The following is a 19363-nucleotide window of genomic DNA, read 5'->3' as shown; positions in this document are numbered from 1 at the left end:
ACTTCACAGTGTTGATAGTTGACAGGACTTGATATGGGCCTTTCCAGCGCGGGGCCAGGGTGGTTCCTCACTGATGGACCTCTATGTAGATCCAGTCTCCTGGTTTCAGCGAGTGGCAGGGCTGCTATATATAAAAAGACCTAACACATTTCATTAGTGCCTGGCGATAATCGAGCATTGTGTCATCCATTAAATGAATGTTCCGGTCTTTCGATTGGGAGTGGCCTTCAAAGGGCATTTGGCCATACTGGATCTGTGAAGCGGCACATAACTCTTTTATAATCTGTCCAGGTATGCCAAATTATGATACAGAATTCTTAAGCAAAAGTTTTACAACAGTTTTGGCATCTGCCTTTTTACAAGAAAATACATTACTAAAACTAACACATACTTACAATTATAACATTTAAACATTTGAATAAAATCAATCTGAATATTTAGAAAAGATCCCCAAAGAGGGGAAAGTACTGCCTGCCTAACATTATGTTGTTGGCAATAGTGCTGGGCCACAGAGGAAAAGTCTTATTTAATTGCAGCAATCAACCCCCCCCTTTTCTCACGCGTGTCATCCGGTGATGCACGCGAGCAAATAGGGCCAGAGCACCTGAGGCGCATCCGTCTGGGGAGCGCCAAAGGTGATCAGGGTGTAAGGTGTACCCAGCAACACTTCAAGAACAATTTGCAGCTTTTTAGTTGATAGCAGCTTTTATTTGCTATTTGTTACCAACACAGATTTAAAATCTTCCATTCTGCTGGCTTTGACTACCCTGCTGCAGCCACAACTTTGGTCTTTATTTAAAACAATTTAAATCTTGTAAAGCATTAAGTCACCTTAAGGATTAAATGCTAAATACCAAAATTAAACAATACTAGTTTCTTTTGTTTGGCAAAAGTATTTTTTGGTTTTATAAACCCAAAACAACAGCAATTTATTTTAAACTTCTAAAACAAAGATTGTACACACCAGGAGTGTTCTTTAGCAAATTTGACCAACTTTTTCATAGTCAAATGATTTCACTTATATAACCTCTTGCCTGGATTATTTACAGACATTCCTAAAGGAATGGCTGCAAAGAAACCAAGAATTTTTCTTTTATAACATTTTCTTTTAACATTTGTACATAGTTTCACTGCTTAATTCCCTCCAATAACTACAAAGTTAACTTCTCACTTTCTTTCTTTCAACTTCCTCAAACTGCGGTTGCCTGCTTATTTGGGCCCGATCCTTTTTTCTTTGCTGCATTATTTCTTTCCATGGGCACAGGCATTGTTTCACTACCAATTTAGCAAGGAGGGTGGGCCTTTTTGGCTAACCCCCCTTTTATTTATTTATATACACCTATTTACATACACACATTACATCTAGATGCATCTTATTTAATAATAACCTTCATTCTTTATGTCCGGACTTAATACAATCTTTTCTTGAGGCGCTAATAACCCCTCAGCACCGGTGCATTATAAAAAAAAAAAAATAACAGGGCTAGGGACAACGAGAAAGGAAAGAAGAACCACAGCATAAACAGCACGATAAAACGGGGGAGTCACACTTACTGACCATAGGAATAATGACTTCTTATTAAATTAAGAAGATAATAACAGATTGGATTCTTCCTTGGCCTGTTTTGATAGAGGATACTGCTGCACCTTGGGAAGGGGTCTTGCTGGGTTTAGGCGAATCTTAACGGGTTGGGCAGACACAATGCACCCAACCTGGTTGGCATGATCAGCTCACAAGGCCCTCAGGGAGGGAGAGACCTTAACCAGCAGTTCCTGTTGCAACAAGGAAGGGCTGGGGTCGGTCTTCTCCTAAAACTGCCAGGACCTCATTGTGTGTGGGACCAGGCACATCCAGATACACACCATCTGGGGTACAGCAGATTATACAATTTAATTTACACAGCAAGTCTTTTCCCAAAAGGTTAACCGGTGAACAAGGACTGAGGAGGAAAACATGATAGTTAGATAAAGGACCGACAGAAATGGTCAGAGGTGAAGAGACGGGGTGGGGCACAAGAATGTTGCCCACCCCTACCGCTTGTGGAGTGGCCAGGGCGGTAGGGACATTCCCTTGTCCAATGGCCCATCTGTTTGCAATAATGACACGTGCCATCACTGGGTCCCCGGGGAGGTGGACGGTGACCTTGGTTTGGCCTTTTCCCTCTCCCCTGCAATGGGCGGCTATTGCGGGGTCCCTGCATGTCCTGGAACTGGAGGGTCATTAACTTAGTTTCAATGTGGCAGTGATAGTGTTGGCTAGCTGCTAAAATTTCATTTAGATTCTTTCCTTTACTTGGTTTACAGGTGCTAATTTTGGCCCAATTTGCTTTCTTTGGGCAGACTGTAAGAACTGCTTCCCACAGCCTGTTTCTAATCCTATTTATTGTGTCCTGGTCGTGGCCAGGGTCCTCCATGGGCCCCCAGGCTGCCTGATAAAGGCGATTTAATGTTTTCCTGGGCATGAATCCGTCCAGGAGTTGGTTTAAGTCTGCCCAGGTAGGGTTGTATCAGTGCATGACAGTTTTTAATTCTCCTTGGAATTTAACAGGGTCTTTTTTTATTTTCGGAAATTTTTTAAATTAAATTATACAATTCTGTGGGAGACCAAGGTGCATGCACAGACACCAAGGTCTCCTGACCTGAAGCGCCAATGCCCGGGAATTGGTGCAAGGGGAACATTTCTTCAGTACAGGGAGACACTGTTTGAGGGGTACATGTAAGGGCTTTTGATACTTAAGGCACTTGATATTTCTTGCCCTTGGGGCCAGTGGGGGCTGGGCAGCAGCTCCCTGCCTAGTTCCGTCTGGGCAGAACTGCAGGCTAGGATTATCCCTAGTGTACCAGTTCCACCTGTTTAAAAATTTACAGGTTGAGGGACCATAATTTGAGTACATGTACGTGGCAGGAGTGCCCTTCTCTGGCATGGGAATCCACATAGATTCCCCCTGCCCCCATTATGGATACCTGGCAGACAATCACAACCCAACTCACAGGCATCCACAAAGGGCTAAATATAAAACACTTAACAGACAAGCTAGCACAGTGGACAAAACGTACAACAAGACACACCACATTTACCGTGGGCCCTTTCGCCCCCTGTCACCATCATTCAGGGCATAACTCTCAATCATTCCAGCATTCACACCAGAAGGGTTGGACATAAAGGTGAGGTCCCCGCACACCCCCTTCCGACAAAGAGCACCAGCCCGTCTTCAAGAAAACAGTGTCGGCTACCCTCGTATCTCCGGGATGGTGGGCGGATTCCTGGGACTCCCCCTCTCTCCGAGCGGGGGAGGGAGCCGAAGGCTCCAAGTGGGATAATCGGGGACAGGAACTCGGTCGCAGGGTCGGTTCAGGAAGGGGTCAGGGAAGAAAGACACTGTGGTCCCCGCACGCCTTCCTTCAGCACAGAGTACCGGCCCGTCTTCATGAGAACGGTGTCGGTTACTCTGCTGCCTCTGAGTCGGCGGGCGGTTTCCCGGGGCTCCCCCTCTCTCCGAGTGGGGGAGGGAGCTGAAGGCTCCGGGTGGGAAACAAGGAAAAGGGACCCTGCAACCCACACTCACTCACTACAAACGCCGGCACACAACCCTAGCTGGGCCCTAGCCCTCACCTACTGGCGGCTAGCAGCGCTTTCTGGCTTTTAGCCCCTACAGCTAGTTTTACGGCATTCACCGCCAACCTACCGCTGGCGGGAACTTTCGCTGGCCAACCTTAGGGCCACTCCGGTGGCACCAGAGTAATCGACCTTACTCACTTCCCCGGGGTCCGTAGTGGCCCCTACCTTGGGGGGTTCCAGCCCCGAACCTATGACAGACACAAAACAACCAGAACAAGACAGAACAAAAGGGCATCAGGCGTGTCTGTCAGCAAAAGGTTCAGATCCAGCGTGAAACTCACCCAACCCTGAGCCTACGGGCTAATCCTCCACCAGAAACCCACGATAGAGATTTCAAAAGGTCTCTTACCTTTCAGATGGGCCCTGGGTCTGGTGGGAGATTGCCCACGGTCCTCCGGTCTGGGGGAGTCTTCTGTGGATCCCGGACGAGCCCCCAAATTGTTTAATTAAAACAGTTGCACATGTTGCACAACACACTTCTGTTGACAAAACTCAGTGGTGTAGACAAGGCCTTAGACCATGTCTACACTAGCACTTATGTCGGCAAAACTGTTGTCGTTCAGGGGTTTGAAAAAATAGCCCCCTTAGTCTGCCTAAGCGCTCATGTGCACAATGCTATGTCGTCAAGAGATGCTCTCCCACCGACATAGCTACTGCCGCTCATTGAGCTGGTTTTATTATGTTGATGGGAGAGCTCTCTCCTGTCAGCATAACACAGCTACATGAGCGCTCTTCCTTCGGTACAGCTATATCGGTACAGCTGTGCCGCTGTAAATTTGTAAGTGTAGACGTAGCCTTAGACAAGCTGGATTACTTGAATCGGCAGGACCTGATAAAATGACATCCTAGAATACTTAAGGAACTGGCTGAAGAGATCTCTGAGCCATTAGTGATTATCTGTGAGACCTTGTGGAGAACAGGAGAGATCACAGAACACTGGAAAAGGGGACTATATTTGCCCATCTATGAAAGGGGGAATAAGGACAACCCAGGGAATTATAGACCAGTCAGCTTAACTTTAGTACCTGGAAAGACAACAGAGCAAATAATCAATATGTAAGTATCTAGAAGATAAGGTGAGAAGTAACAGTCAATGTGGATTTGTCAAGAACAAATCATGTCAAACCAAGCTAATATCCTTTTTTGACAGCGCAACAAGTCTTGGGGATGGGGGCAGCAGTAGCTGTGATATAACTCAACTTTAGTAAGACTTTTGATACTGTCTCATATGACCTTCTCATAAGCAAACCAGGGAAATACAGCATAGATCAGGGGTTCTCACAACAATTTTTTTGGTGGCCGCTCTGACAGTTTTTCCTAAAATACTTAATTAACTTTAGGAAAAACAAATAAATATGCACATATATCTGTCCACATCATTGTAATTTATTTATTTAGAGGTTTTTTTGCAGACTCAATAATAATGTACAGTTGGGTTTGTTTAGTCTGGAGGAGAAAAGACAGAAGACATGATAAGTCTTCAAGTAAGTAAAGAGGTTGTTATAAAGAAGAGTGATAATTTGTTCTCCTTATCCACTGAAAACAGGACAAGAAATAACTAGATAATACTTAGTCTTGCTTCAGTGCAGGGGACTGGACTAGATGACCTATCACCGTCCCTTCCATCCTACATTGCTATGATTCTGTGCTATGAATTGTAAGTAAGTTTTCAACATCTGTACAGTGCTTTGGGATCTTTGAAAGCGAAGCATCATGTCAGTGTTATCAGTATTTAATTGAGAATATACAAGTGGTACGGATGTCACTGAACAACTGTTAGGATGAGAACACTTAATTACTGACGGTTTGATTCTACCACATTTGCTCAAGCTTGGTATGACTGAGTTCAGGGGGCATACTACAGAATTGAATAAGGGTGGCAGAATTGGGCCCTGAGAAAAAAATGGAAAAAAAAAATACTGTTCTCATGGCGATGACTTAAGTGAACTAAAGTCCATTCTGATAAACACTTTTTTGAAGATACAATTATCTTAACCTTTAGTCAAAATGGTTAGATCAGTGTTCAAGGGCTGAAAAGGCAAACAACAAAAGGTTGAGAATTATGCCAGAATTACATGTGGGACATCAGAAATGTGAACCTAGACACTAGAGGTTAATGGATAAATTTATCAATATTAATGCGTGGAATATTTTAGTTTGTGGTATGCTTTACGCTTGTTTGTGAGAGAACTCATACACAGTTTCCTCTTTTCTTCACTTTTCACCCCCTACACAGACTCTCTCAGTTTTCTGCTGGGAGAAGGTGACATGTATTGAAAAAATAAACTAGTTATCAGCATCATGTGAAGACTGTTTACACAAAGCTTTAAGAACATTCACTCCCAGAAGAGTTGTCTGAATTAAGGATTGGTGTCATAAAAGAGGCTGGTTTTATGATACTGTAAATATCTCTGGAATGATGATGACAAAGGGGAGAAAATATATGAGCTGCATTTAGGGAGGGATGGGGTGGAAGTGAACAAGCATTCATCTAGAATTTAGAGGAAGACAATTGCCTATTTCTGGATTAATCTAGGGAGAAAAGGAGAGTAAAAACCTGAGTTTCTATATTTTTTAAATTTAAAAATGAATTGACTTGGCCATGTTTGCTCCATTTTTGCATTCACTTTCCAGAAGCATTTTAGTGAAATGGAAATTTGTGAAAGGAGGATTTTAAGTGTGCTCACTTGACTATTCATATATGGAAAATATGCCAGGTTTTGAAGATAGAGCTGTAATGGTATTAATGTTAAGACTTCCCTCTTATGACTGTCTGGCACCTAAATGTATCTGACACAGATTATTCCATTTTTTGCTGGTATGTAAACTAAAGATCAGTAAAGACAGTTAGTATGTTTTTCATGGGACACCATTTGACAGAGGAGGGAGACAGTTTTCTAAAACCACTTGCCAGAGGCTTAGAACAGAAGCAGTCAAATGAGCTAGAAAAAGAGCTCACACTTTACTGCTTGGAGTGCACTTGCAGTTACTATGTTAAATGGGTAGAGAGGAAAAATAAATATAAATTCTCTGTCTAACCAACAAATCTTAAAGTAAGCCATTGTTATTTTTATTATTTTTAGCAATAATGCCTCAGCCAAGACCTGTGTCACAGAAAGGAAAATGTAACATTTTTGAAAAAATCTTTCAACCTGATTATCTGTTACCTGTCCTTAAATTGCTTCCCCTTTCCAAGAGAATTTAAACTAGTTGCTACCTGAAGCCTCACTGCTTTTAAGAATTATACTTCTGAGAGGGGAGGAAAAGAATAACATGTGACCATTTACAAGTAACCAATAGCGCTTGAATATCACATCCAGATAGCTGTTCACAACCAATCTGTAAAGTAAAATAATTTTCAAAGGTTTTATTCTGTTAATTGGGAATCATTTAATGTGAGGAAATCATGATCTGCTTACAGACTGTCCATAAGCAGAGAGAGACTAGGACTGGGATTTTTCCAAAGAACTGAACTTCAGTGGGAGTTGAACACTTAATTCAATACATTCTAACGGCAAAGGGATTGTTATGATCATCTAGTCTTCCCTTCTGTATAACACAGTTCTCTTTGGTGTCATTGAAAATCCCAGTCTAAATTCACTGAGTAAATTATTTGTTGCAATCTATTCATTTGGCTTTGCTTATAATAATGCATATGCTTATTGTTTGAAGTAGATTAAATTTGAAATGATTACAGAATCATTAAATCTCTTACACTCGTCTTCCATATTCCACCTCCATGCATGTATTAAAATGACCTACATAGTTTTTTTATTAAAAGGGTTTGTGCTCTTTTTTTGCTGCTTTATTTTGTATAAAGAAGGGCCAAAGAGGTTCTTGTCCCCTTAAAAATAATCTGAACTGGCAAATCTAGCCTTCTCTGCCTTTGCTGGAGGAGGAGGAGGTCTCAGAGTTAATGTTGGAGGTATTTTTAGCCCTTAGTTTAAAGGGTTTTGAGTCTTTTTTCAAAGACTTTTTCTCCCATGTGTTTTCAGGTTTTTGATTTAAACTGATATTAACAATAAGTTTTAAACAATTAGAATGAAAAAATCACTTTCCTTTCTCAGTTGATGAGGTTTCAACCCTTCTAGGTCTCCAGTCATCCATCGAGCCTTTCAGGAAAAACAGGAGAGATAAGACCTGCCTTCCAAAGTTTTAGCCTTCCTTTATAAAGCATAAAGAAGCAAGGAAAGGCATAAACCAATTATTGTTTTTCCTTTGTAAGTCACCTTTGAGGTTGCAAAAATTAGTTAATAGTTGGTGCTGTGAAACCTATAGAAAATATATAAATCCTTGCGCAACTGAAGTCAATGACAAACTTGCTGTTTTCTAAGAATTTACTTTGCTCTTCAGTTTTAATATTGCAGCCTATTTCTGTAATGATTGCAACTGTTAGGGCACTTGGATACTGTGGTGTGAGCAGTGAATAAGCTATGTAAATCTAGCCTTTATTGAAGACAGTAAATATTAATCAGATTTTCCATTATATTTATATATTATATAATTATATTATATTTATATATTTTCATTATAATTATATATTATAATCAGTAAGAGTTTTATGACTTAATTACTATTTTTCAAAAGTAGAAATTCTGCACTGGATGTTTTATTGCTCCTATGTGTTTCCTTTGAGCCATTTATGAGAGTTGGGTTTGTTAACCATTTAACAGAAAGTAAATGATACACTTTACAAGGATATGAACTTTAATAGCATTTGCTATTATAATGTGTGGCTTCATATTGAATACAGAAACAACTTTACATTAAAGTAATTTTCCAGGTCGGACAACTCTGCATCCACTCATAAAGGCTAAGTGGTGAGGTGGTGGTCTAGATCCCATGATCCTAGTCCCTCTAGGGGCTAGTAATGGAAAAACTCCCATTTACTTCATTGGTGAATGACTAGCCCCTAGAGCAGTGGTTCCCAAACTTTAACAGCCCGCGAACCCCTTTCTCTAAATTGTGAAATCTCGTGAACCCCCTTCTAAAAATGAATATTTCCAGGGTTTTAAATTTAAATTTCCTCAGTGTGATGGATGCGCTTGCTTTGCTCTGCATAGCTCTTTGAAGTCCGGAACCTTTGGAGAAAGATAAAGTCTCAGGTCTGGTTCGGCATCAAGTCTGTTTCTGTATTTCGTTTTCAGATGTGCATACGAGGAAAACACTTTCTCGCATAAGTATGTTGTTGAAAATGGTAACAAAACTGCAGCAGCTTTTTCTGCCAGAAGGGGGTACTCGTTTCTTAAACTCAGCCAAAAGTTGATCAATGACAGATTTCTGAAACTCCTTCTCAGTTCGTAATCACAGGAGATCTCAATCAATTTCTCTTTTTCCTCAGTGTTCAATATCTGTGTTGAGAAAGTGGTATCATCAAAAGGGTTGCGAATCCAGTCATTATCGCCTGATATAGCTGGAAAGTAAGCCCTGAATGTTGTGCAAAGTCCTTTTAGGTGTGCAGTTATATTGGTTTTAGTGCACTGATCCAACTGAAGTTTATGTTCTGCCAGGAAGTCATGAAGATTACTGAAACACTCAGTTTGATTGTTTTCCAAACAACTTTCCCAGAACTGCAACTTCTTTATCATGGATTCAACTCGGTCTTGCACATTGAAAACTGTTATATTGAGACCTTGAAGAGATAAATTTAGGTCATTAATTCTTGAGAAAATATCTGCTAAATAAGCTAGGCTCTGGAGCCAGACATTATTTTCCATAGAGCTGGCAAGGTGGAAAGGGTGGCTGTTGAAAAAAACTAGGATTTCCGTTCTAAGCTCAAACAAGCGCACCAGGATTTTGCCCCAGGAGAGCCATCTAACTTCAGTATGGGTCAACAGACAATCGTGTATACTACCCATTTCTTCACAAAGTACGTGAAATATTCTGGAATTTGTTGGCCGTGATTTTATGAAATTCACCATTTTCACTGCATTGTCCAGCACTTCCTTCAGTCCCTCAGGCATGTGTTTTGTTGCGAGGGCTTGTCTATGGATGCTGCAATGAGTCCAAGAGACTTTTGATGCAACCTTTTTTGTTCGAGCTACAAATCCAGTATACTTGATGTATATATACTCCAGTATACCCCGTCATTGATGTGGCCCCATCAGTGCAAATGCCTAGGCAATGGGACCAATCTATTTCCTTTTCTTGAAAATATGCATTAGTCAGATTGAAGATATCCTCTCCAGTTGTACGTTCTTCCAGTGGTCGGCAAAACAACAAGTCTTCTTCAACCAGACCTTCATTCACATAATGTACAAACAGTAGCAAAATAGCTAGATTAGCTACATCAGTTGATTCATCCAACTGTATAGCATAATATGGACTATTTTTCACACTCTGTACAATTGTGGTCTCTACGTTATTTGACATGTCATTAATTCTTCGTGACAACGAATTATTGGACAAAGGTACCATGTCAATCCTTTTTGCAGCCTTTTCTCCGAGCATGCAATGAACTATGTCTTTTATACATGGACCAATCAAGCTCTCTGCTATGGTATGGGCTTCTGATGCTTTAGCTACTCGGTAGCTCACGCGGTATGATGCTTCAAGTGCATTTTCATTATCAGTACTTGCTTTGGATATAAAACTGGTAATGTCACCTTTCCTCTCAGCTAATTTTCACTTGAAAAAAATCAACAGGCTTGTCGAGTTGTGCAGGATGCCTAGTTTCTAAATGGCGCCGAAGTAGAGAAGGTTTGAGGCTGCTGTTTGCTAGAACATCACCACAAATCACACACAGTGGTTTTGGACATTCTTGATCACCAATGCATGTAAAGCCATATTTTATATAATCATCATCATATTTTCTTTTCTTTGTAAGTGACTTTCCAGGACCATCATGATCATTAGATGTAGATTTTCCACAGTGTGGACTTGAGGAAACACTAGCTGATTCTTGTGTCTCTACACTTTCCTTTTTCAGCCACTTATCCATTGAACTTGTGTACAAAAGTTCTAATAAAAACAACACAGAGAGACTGCTAACAACCAACAAACTAGAAAATGAGAAGATTCACTCAAGTCTCACTGAAGCAAAACAGCACTCCAGAGAGAATGACAATTACAGAGGCACCTTAACACTGCTACACTGGCTACAACGTGCTTCCAGCTGGTTTGGCTCCCAAACAGCTTTTCTTCCGCCACGAGGTTTCTCCCTAGGAGGGTGTCCTGCGAGGGACAAATTAGCTTGGACCACCCCCCACGTACAGCATTGCTCCTGCTAACTCTGCCCTCCATGCCAACTTCCCCTGTCTGACAAAGACAGGAGTCCAAGCTGCCACCTGCAGGTCTGGGGGTCTCAGCTGCCAACCTGCCCACCACAGGGCTCAGGCTACTAGCCCCGCACCAGGGCCTGGGCTGCTGGATCCACACTCCCTGGGGCTCCTGCTGCTGGACCCCATTGACCGCCCCGTCAACTGAGCTCCACTGAGCTTGTGCTGTAGGTCCCGCTGACCACTGGGGCTCGGGCTGCCGGCCCCGCTCTCCCTTGGGCTCGGGGTTTCCATCCGTGCCGGAGTGCTGGGGCTCGGGCTGCCGGCTCCCCCGCTGATGGGGGGCAGGGCTCGGGCTGCCGGCCCCAAGTGCCCGGCCCCGCTCTCCCTGGGGCTCGGGCTGCCGGCTCCCCCGCTGACAGGGGCAGGGCTTGGGCTGCCGGCCCCAACTGCCCGGCCCCGCTCTCAAGGGGCTCGGGGTTGCCATCCCCGCCGGAGCGCTGGGGGTCGGGCTGCCGGCTCCCCCGCTGACAGGGGCAGGGCTCGGGCTGCCGGCCCCAACTGCCCGGCCCCGCTCTCAAGGGGCTCGGGGTTGCCATCCCCGCCGGAGCACTGGGGGTCGGGCTGCCGGCTCCCCCGCTGACGGGGGCAGGGCTCGGGCTGCCGGCCCCAACTGCCCGGCCCCGCTCTCCCTGGGGCTCGGGCTGCCGGCTCCCCCGCTGACGGGGTCAGGGCTCGGGCTGCCGGCCCCAACTTCCCGGCCCCGCTCTCCCTGGAGCTCGGGCTGCTGGCTCCCCCGCTGACGGGAGCAGGGCTTGGGCTGCCGGCCCCAACTGCCCGGCCCCGATCTCAAGGGGCTCGGGGCTGCCAGCCCCGCCGGAGCGCTGGGGCTCGGGCTGCCGGCTCCCCCGCTGACGGGGGCAGGGCTTGGGCTCCCGGCCCCAACTGCCCGGCCCGCTCTCCCTGGGGCTCGGGCTGCCGGCTCCCCCGCTGACGGGGGCAGGGCTTGGGCTGCCAGCCCCAACTGCACGGCCCTGCTCTCCCTGGGGCTCTGGTTGTCTGCCCTGCAACCAGGTCCCACCTGCTGCCTCCAATGCCGGGGTCCTCTGGCCGCCATTAATGAATTTTTTCTTGCGAACCCCCTGTAATGTTCTGCGAACCCCCAGGGGTTCGCGAACCCCACTTTGGGAACCACTGCCCTAGAGGGAGACCAGAACAGAGTGGTTGGGTCTTAATTAATTAACTTTATCTGTTCTGGTATATACTGTATTTCAAATGCTAAGCTATACAGGAGCTCAGTGACTCTGAGCCAGAGTTGTTCACTACTAAGCAAGAGGACTGGGTTTGAATTCCAAACTCAGGGCTTGTCTACACAGCCCCCCCACCCCCCGCCTTTGGACTACCAGGGTGTGAATGCAGCGTGCACTAGCGTGCTGCACTGTAACTCCCCTGTGTGGACTCTGCAGGTGTGAATTAAAAGTTACCTTGTTCATGTTAATGTTTTAATTCATGCTTGCAGCGTCCACACAGGGAAGTTACAATGCAGTATGCCAGTGTGTGCTACAGTTCACACCTATATAGTCTGAACTGCATGGCCACATAGACATAACCTCAGTTCTTCCTGAGGCAGTGGGGACAGGAAGTGCTGTAAGCACTAGGGATGAATGAAAAGGCTGACGTTCAGATTCAGTGGTCCTGTTGTTCATATCATATTTGGGAATATTTTGACTTGGAAAAATGCATAAGCTGGGAAATCCTTGCATGATGTGAAGTAGGAAACACAAGGTGAGTGGATGCTGCACAAAGATACAAATAAGGTTAAGCACTAGTTGTAGTCCTCTGCACTGAGGGTATGTCTACACTGGTGCTGGAGGTATAATTTCATCCAGCTAGCATGCTAAAAATAGCAGTGTAACTAAAAATAGTGATGTGAGAAGTGGGAGGGTCTAACATCTCCAAACATGATCCCATCTGAAACCCTACGTATGTACTTGGTATGTATACCCTATCACTTGCACTGCTCTGGCTACACTTCCGTTTTTCATGTGTTAGCTCTATCAAAGCTACTGTGGGTACGTCTGTCTGAGCCAGAAGTTATACCCCTAGCTCTAATGTAGACATACCCTAAATGGTAACAGTCCTCAAGCCTTGTGTGCCTGCTCCCTTACCCTCAAGGATATAGGGAATAAAAATAGAGGGCTGAATGTGGGTGTGTCTCAAGAGACATGGGTTTAAGTGTGATCCTCAGCATACAAATGGGGTGCTGAGTTATGTGCTACTATTTTGGTCCTTACTCTTTCTACTCAGCAGGAATACAATGGTAGCTATATAAACCACACTCGTATTGATGCAGAATCCCATTAATCTTGCTTCCTGATCTGCCCATCGCTTTTTACCTTGTGCTTGTGCACCTGCGCTGTGCAGGATCAAGCCCATAATAGGTGTCTAAAGCAAACAGGTAATGGTCAAGGTAAAGAAGACAGCAGGGAATCCCAAGAGTAGGCACAGAGGGGAGGAAAACTAAGGTTGGCTCTTTCTCTTTTTAAGAAGTATCTTCACCTTTTATAAGATAGGCAGGGCAGAGAAATTAAGGCTATGTCTTCTCTGCCACAGAGGTGGATGCTTGTACAGGGAGATAACTATTGCACATTGTTATCTCACTGTAAAATCCTTGTGGAGACAAGGCACCTGGGGCTTTTACCACAAGGTGGCTTACAGTGCCTGGTCTCCACTAGGATTTTACACAAGGATAGTTAATGTGCTAGTAAACCTGTAGCAAAGACACACCTATTTTTAGCTTTGGCTGGGTAGGTCACAGCAATATCCACATCTTCCTTTTCTTTCTTCCTGCTGCAGGTACCACATCTGACCCGCGTAGAAGGTTTACCTTACAGGATTATTTAGATGGTGACATTAGATACAAAACATATAATTTACAATGGATTTCAGGTAACCAGTCTGTGTTGATTGAAAGTTCTCTCTGCCTACCTCTGATATTTGATGTTGATGTTAAGGGCAGGCTGTACTTACCTAACTGCTCAGAGGTAGCTGCTATGTAGAGGAAAAATCTGAACGTTTTTTAGGTTGCTGTTGTAGAATGATGCCAATAATACTAAAAGCAGAATGAAAATAATTGAAAACATAGGGCTTGATTGCACCCTTCAGACATGTCCCTGTGTTGCTGATGATGTGGAGGCACATTTCCCCCTGGGTACCAGAAGAGCACATCTGCTGCTTCACCCTTCTATAGGGAATAACGCACTCCTCCCTGTGCATCCATCCTACTCCTTGGGTCAGTGTGTGGAACCGGAGGAGATAGAGCAAGGCTCCTTTCCCTTTTGGTGTGCTGAGTTCCCCAGGGGAGTAAGGTGGGGGCAGACCCTGTGATCCTCTGAACATAGGGACTGCACTTCTTACTGGCTCCTATGGCTTGTGCCCCTTCCCACTACATAAAGGCCCAGAGTTTTGAATTGTTCTGTTTTATATAGTCAGCTTTATAATATTAAATGGAAAATAATAAATGTTAAGAAACATTTTCATTTATTGTTGCCCAATGACATTTCTCTTGTTCCTTTAGGAAATCAATACCTGCACAAAACTGCTGACAACGACGTCGTGCTTGGAAATGCTGAGAATCAAACAATCTCAGAAGTTCTGAAAAATAGCACATTAGTATGTTTGCTCACATACTGTATATCTCAGACTTTGGGGAAAGTACTGCTGGATGTTTCTCTACGTAATCAATGTGTGATGTTTTTTCTCTTCCCTTTTGTTGATAGGCCACATATGGAGCAACCACAGCTATATTATCTCCTGACCAAAAATTCGCTCTTCTTCAATACAACTATGTGAAGGTACTAGCATGCTTTTTCTTTTTTCATGCCTATTGTATTTTATAGAAGCACTAAGAGAAAAAGAGAGAAGAGAAAGGAAGAGGAGAACTCTCACTTCCCAAAATTTGAATTCATTTTAAACTTTTGGTTGCTGCAGACAGATATAACAGGCAGGGCTGGTAGCACCACCTATTAAAGTTGTCCAACACTTCCCACTGTAAGACCCATTTTCAGTTGCTTATAACTTCGCCAAACTTTACAGTTTTAGTTGAAGATTTCCATGCCAAGTGTCTGCTTCAGGCTCAGTTCTGAAAAAATTCTACGAGACAGATTCGACATGATAAAGACACTCATATCCACAGTGAGGAACAGCCCACTGGTCACAGCCCACATATGCCTACAGCTTTTCGGTCAAATGGCAGCGTGCACGTTTGTGGTCAGACCACTTGCCTGCACATGCGTTGCCTGCGAGGATGGCTAGCAACCGTCTACAGACCAAACAAGCACAGGTTAAACATACGATTAACAATGTCCCCCCAGGTCAAGGACTCACTGACCTGGTGGACTCAACCACACAACCTGTGCTTGGGGATCCCATTTACACAAGATTCTCCATCACAGATGATCACAATGGATACCTCCCTCCTAGGGTGGGGAGCACACATGCAACATTGCACAATTCAGGGACTATGGTCCACAGCTGAGACAAGGCTACACATAAACCTGCTAGAGCTTCATGTCGTCTGCAATGCCTGCCTCCACTTCCTACCATTCATAAGGAACCAGAACATAAGAGTAATGACCGACAACATTACTTGCATGTTCTGTATAAACAAGCCAAGAGGGAGCCCGATCATACTCACTATGTACCGAGGCTATGAGCCTCTGGAATTTGTGAATCCAAAACAATATCCACATCTCAGCTTCCTACCTATCTGGATGCCAGAACACCACAGCAGATGAACTCAGCAGACATTTTCCCCACGACCACGAATGGGAATTAAATGACGTGATACTGGAATGTATATCCTGAAAATGGGGCCACCTGCAAATAGATCTGTTTGTGAATGCCTGCAACCAAGTGTCTGAGATTCTGCTCCAGAGCAGGTCTGGGAAGGTGATCAATGAGGGACGCATTCCTGACCACATGGAACACAGACCTCTTCTATGCATTCCCACCAATACCATTACTTCTACCCACTGTAATACAGAAAATAAGGACCGACAAAGCCAGAGTCATCCTAATAGTCCACACGTGGCCAAGACAAGTGTAGTATCCCCACATAACACAGATGTCAACATGTGCCCCAATCACTCTCCTGCTCCAGACGGACCTGTTAACACAACAAGAGGGTCAAATGCAACATCCGAACATAGTGATGCCACACCTGAAAGCATGGCTCCTCTATGGTTCTCTAATGGCGAACTAAGCTGTTCTGAACAGGTCCAGTGGGTGCTACTCCACAGTAGAAAACATACTACACGTAACGCTTACCTACAAAAGTGGAAGAGATTTACAGCCTGGTGCACCGCCAGACAAACCACTGCAACATCTGCACTTTTCCATTGATATTAGACTACCTCCTGGAATTAAACCAATCCGGCCTCTCCATTAGCTCAATAAAGGTACACCTCATGGCTATCACTGCCTTTCACCAAAAAATCGGCGATACTACAATATTTACTCACCCAATCACCAAGCGATTCCTCAGGGGCATTCAGACCATCTATCCGGACGTGAGACCACCCACCCAACCCTGAGACTTAAACTTGGTCTTAATGGCCCTCACTTGGAAACCGTTCGAACCCTTAGCAAACTGCTCCCTACTACAGCTATCCATTAAAGTGGTGTTCCTAATAGCGATCACATCCGCTAGATGTGTGGGAGAAATTGAGGCTCTCATGGCAGATCCGCCATACATGATCATTTTTAAAGATAAAGTCACATTAAGAATTTAAATTTCTCCCCAAGGTACACTCGTCCTTCCACATTAACCAACCTGTAGATCTTCCAGCTTTCTTTCCCAAACCACATGACAATGCATTTGAAGCTATGATGTACACCCTAGGCGTTAGAAGAGCACTAGCTTTCTACTCGGACAGAACCAAGTCATTTAGAGTTTCACCAAAACTATTCATAGCCATGGCAGAATGGTCTAAGGGTACCGCCATATCCACGCAGAGGCTCTCTAAATGGACCTCTGGGTGCATTCACCTCTGCTATCAATTAAAAGGCACTCAACCTCCAGTGGGGACCAAGATGCACTCTACTAGATCCATATCCGCGTCAGTAGCATTTCTAAACAATGTTCCCCTTATAAACATATGCAGCCGCCACCTGGCCCTCCGAACACACCTTGGCCAAACATTATGCAAAATGGATACTTGGCTGGGCCAAGCTGTATTATTATCACTTATCCTACCAACTTCGAAGCCCCTACCATGCTAGTTGGGCACGGCTATACAGTCACCTGGAGTGGAGCACCCACAGGGACATCTCTCAAACAGGAAGAGAAGGTTATTCACCTTGTGCAGTAACTGAGATTCTTTGGGATGTGTCCCCCTGTGGGTGCTCCACTACCCCCTCCTCCCCTCTACTTCGAGTTTAAAGCAGAGTCTGCGGTAGAGAAGGAACTGAGGAGTCTGGGATGCGCGTGTGCTAGATGAAGCGCCAACGGCGCGCGAGGCAGGCACTGCACGACCCATACGGGCACTGCTGCAAAACTATCCGAGCAAAGGGGCAGGGATGCACCATCACCTGGAGTGGAGCACCCACAGGGACACACATCTCGAAGAAACCTCAGTTACTGCACAAGGTGAGTAATCTTCTCTTGCACAGGCAGCCCGAGTTCTGACATTTCCTAAATTTTGAGTGCTCAGTTTTGCAACATTCATGATATTTCTTTAATGTAAGGGGTGTGTGTGTGTGTGTGTGTAAATGTATAGGGACAGATTTTCAGCTTTGCCAGCAGAAGCTGGACACAGAAGGTGAGGGAACCATTCTTTGCCCCTACCCCTGGCATGGATTAGAACAGCCATTTTGCACCCTCTGATTATGGTCCCTGAAGGAATATATCTCAGTTTGTGATAGATGGAATGCATTTCTCTCCAGTCAGTCCCCCTGCCAACCCTTTCCGTATTACCTAACATGTCCCTACACTAGCTCTTTGCCTCTGAGGATTCCTCCACACTGTGGGCTTCCTCTGCAGGAAGCTTATGGGAAGGTTTCACCTGAGCAGCACCAAGTGAACATATTGGGGCAGAGAATCTGTCCAATAATGTGTGTGCTGGCTGACAAAAAAAAAAAAATTAAAGACATGCCTGTATTCTGAAGGACTCAGTGGTAACTTACGCAGTATGCAGATAGTAGATGATTTTCTCACAGAGCTCTTTCCACGTGGTCTGAATTTTTGAACAATGAATGCCTTTTATAAAGTACAAACTGCAAATCTCTGCAAACAATCATCTGTTCTTACACTTTTATGACTATGACTCAATACTTAATAAATTTTCATTTGGGGAAAAATACATTAACCAGACATATGAACTATTTTGCTAAGGATTTTACTTCTCTAGTATTCTTAAACACATGAAAATCCAGCCAATTATTCAATGTTGTTTTGTTTTTACCAGAATCCTGTATTTCTATGCTTCCTTTTTGATTGTACATTAAAATTTAACTTTTCACTATTTTTTTTCTGCAGTATTACCCGTCATAACATGCCTCATTGCTTAGTAATCACATTAGACATACCATATATTCATGATTTATTGGTGTGTGCTGTTTTGTTTTCTGATGTCATAAAAGTTAACTTCTGTGTACCAGAAGCTAGTCTTTAAATTCTTGTACAATAGAGCCATTGAAAGGTATGCATCATATTAACCCTTACAATGCTGGCATTTCCCAGAGTGGCAATGAAATGAATGTTTAGTTCATATTAGAGTTAGGTCTGAAGCACGAAAACAGGATGCAGTTTTCAAACCACCTTTCCCCCCCCCAATTTCAGTGGTCTTTGGATACAGGGTTTTTGTTCAGTACCCATCTCTACTTAGTATATGTTTTAATAATATCTGCTCAGCAGTCATTTGATTATAGCTCTGTTAGTTTAGTCTGTTAATCTGATTGATCCATTGATCTAATCAGCATTTTTATGGTACCTATCACTGTAGAATTTAATCACTTCAAATGGATCACAGAGATACAGTGAAATCAGTCCTGAAGAGATAAGAAAATGCCAGCATTGTAAGGGTTGACATGATGCAAAACACTCAGTGGTCAGGTTGTTAAAGGATTAAAAGATGAGCTTCTGGAATAGAGAAATTAACTTTTATAACAAAAAAAACCCCTAACACAAATCAATAAATCATGAGGACATGAACATCTATTATATGATAGCCATGTGGCCAGTAAGCACCAAGACATGTGAGTAGGTAAAGTTAAAAAAAAAAACCTTTTGACTGAATGAGAACGTATAAGGAGTAAATTATTTAATAGTCTGCTGCTATAGAACAATTATTAAACATCATAGAGTGTATTGTAGCATATTGGTTTTGTAAATAGCTACTGTTTTCTTTTGTTTTACTGGAAAAATAACAAAACAGTAAATGTATTATTTAATAGCAGCAATGGATGGAGATCTATTGGCCACCTACTTTGATATCCTGCCAGACAGCATCCCTGTGTAGGGTGAGGG

The 19363-nt window shown here is 43.8% G+C and overlaps 1 protein-coding gene across 1 annotated transcript in view; it reads left to right on the top strand.

Moving 5' to 3' along the window:
* The window catches only part of DPP4 (dipeptidyl peptidase 4), an 80674-nt gene that overhangs the window by 6786 nt on the left and 54525 nt on the right, over positions 1-19363 (top strand). Inside the window, exons 3-5 of the mRNA XM_065413784.1 lie at positions 13693-13785; positions 14414-14508; positions 14616-14690. Coding sequence (XP_065269856.1) covers positions 13693-13785; positions 14414-14508; positions 14616-14690 — 263 coding nt within the window. The remainder of the gene's footprint in view (positions 1-13692; positions 13786-14413; positions 14509-14615; positions 14691-19363) is intronic.

Source organism: Emys orbicularis, chromosome 11, assembly GCF_028017835.1.
Source record: "Emys orbicularis isolate rEmyOrb1 chromosome 11, rEmyOrb1.hap1, whole genome shotgun sequence".
NCBI classification, from domain to species: domain Eukaryota; kingdom Metazoa; phylum Chordata; order Testudines; family Emydidae; genus Emys; species Emys orbicularis.
This window is presented reverse-complemented; position numbering and strand designations above follow the sequence as displayed.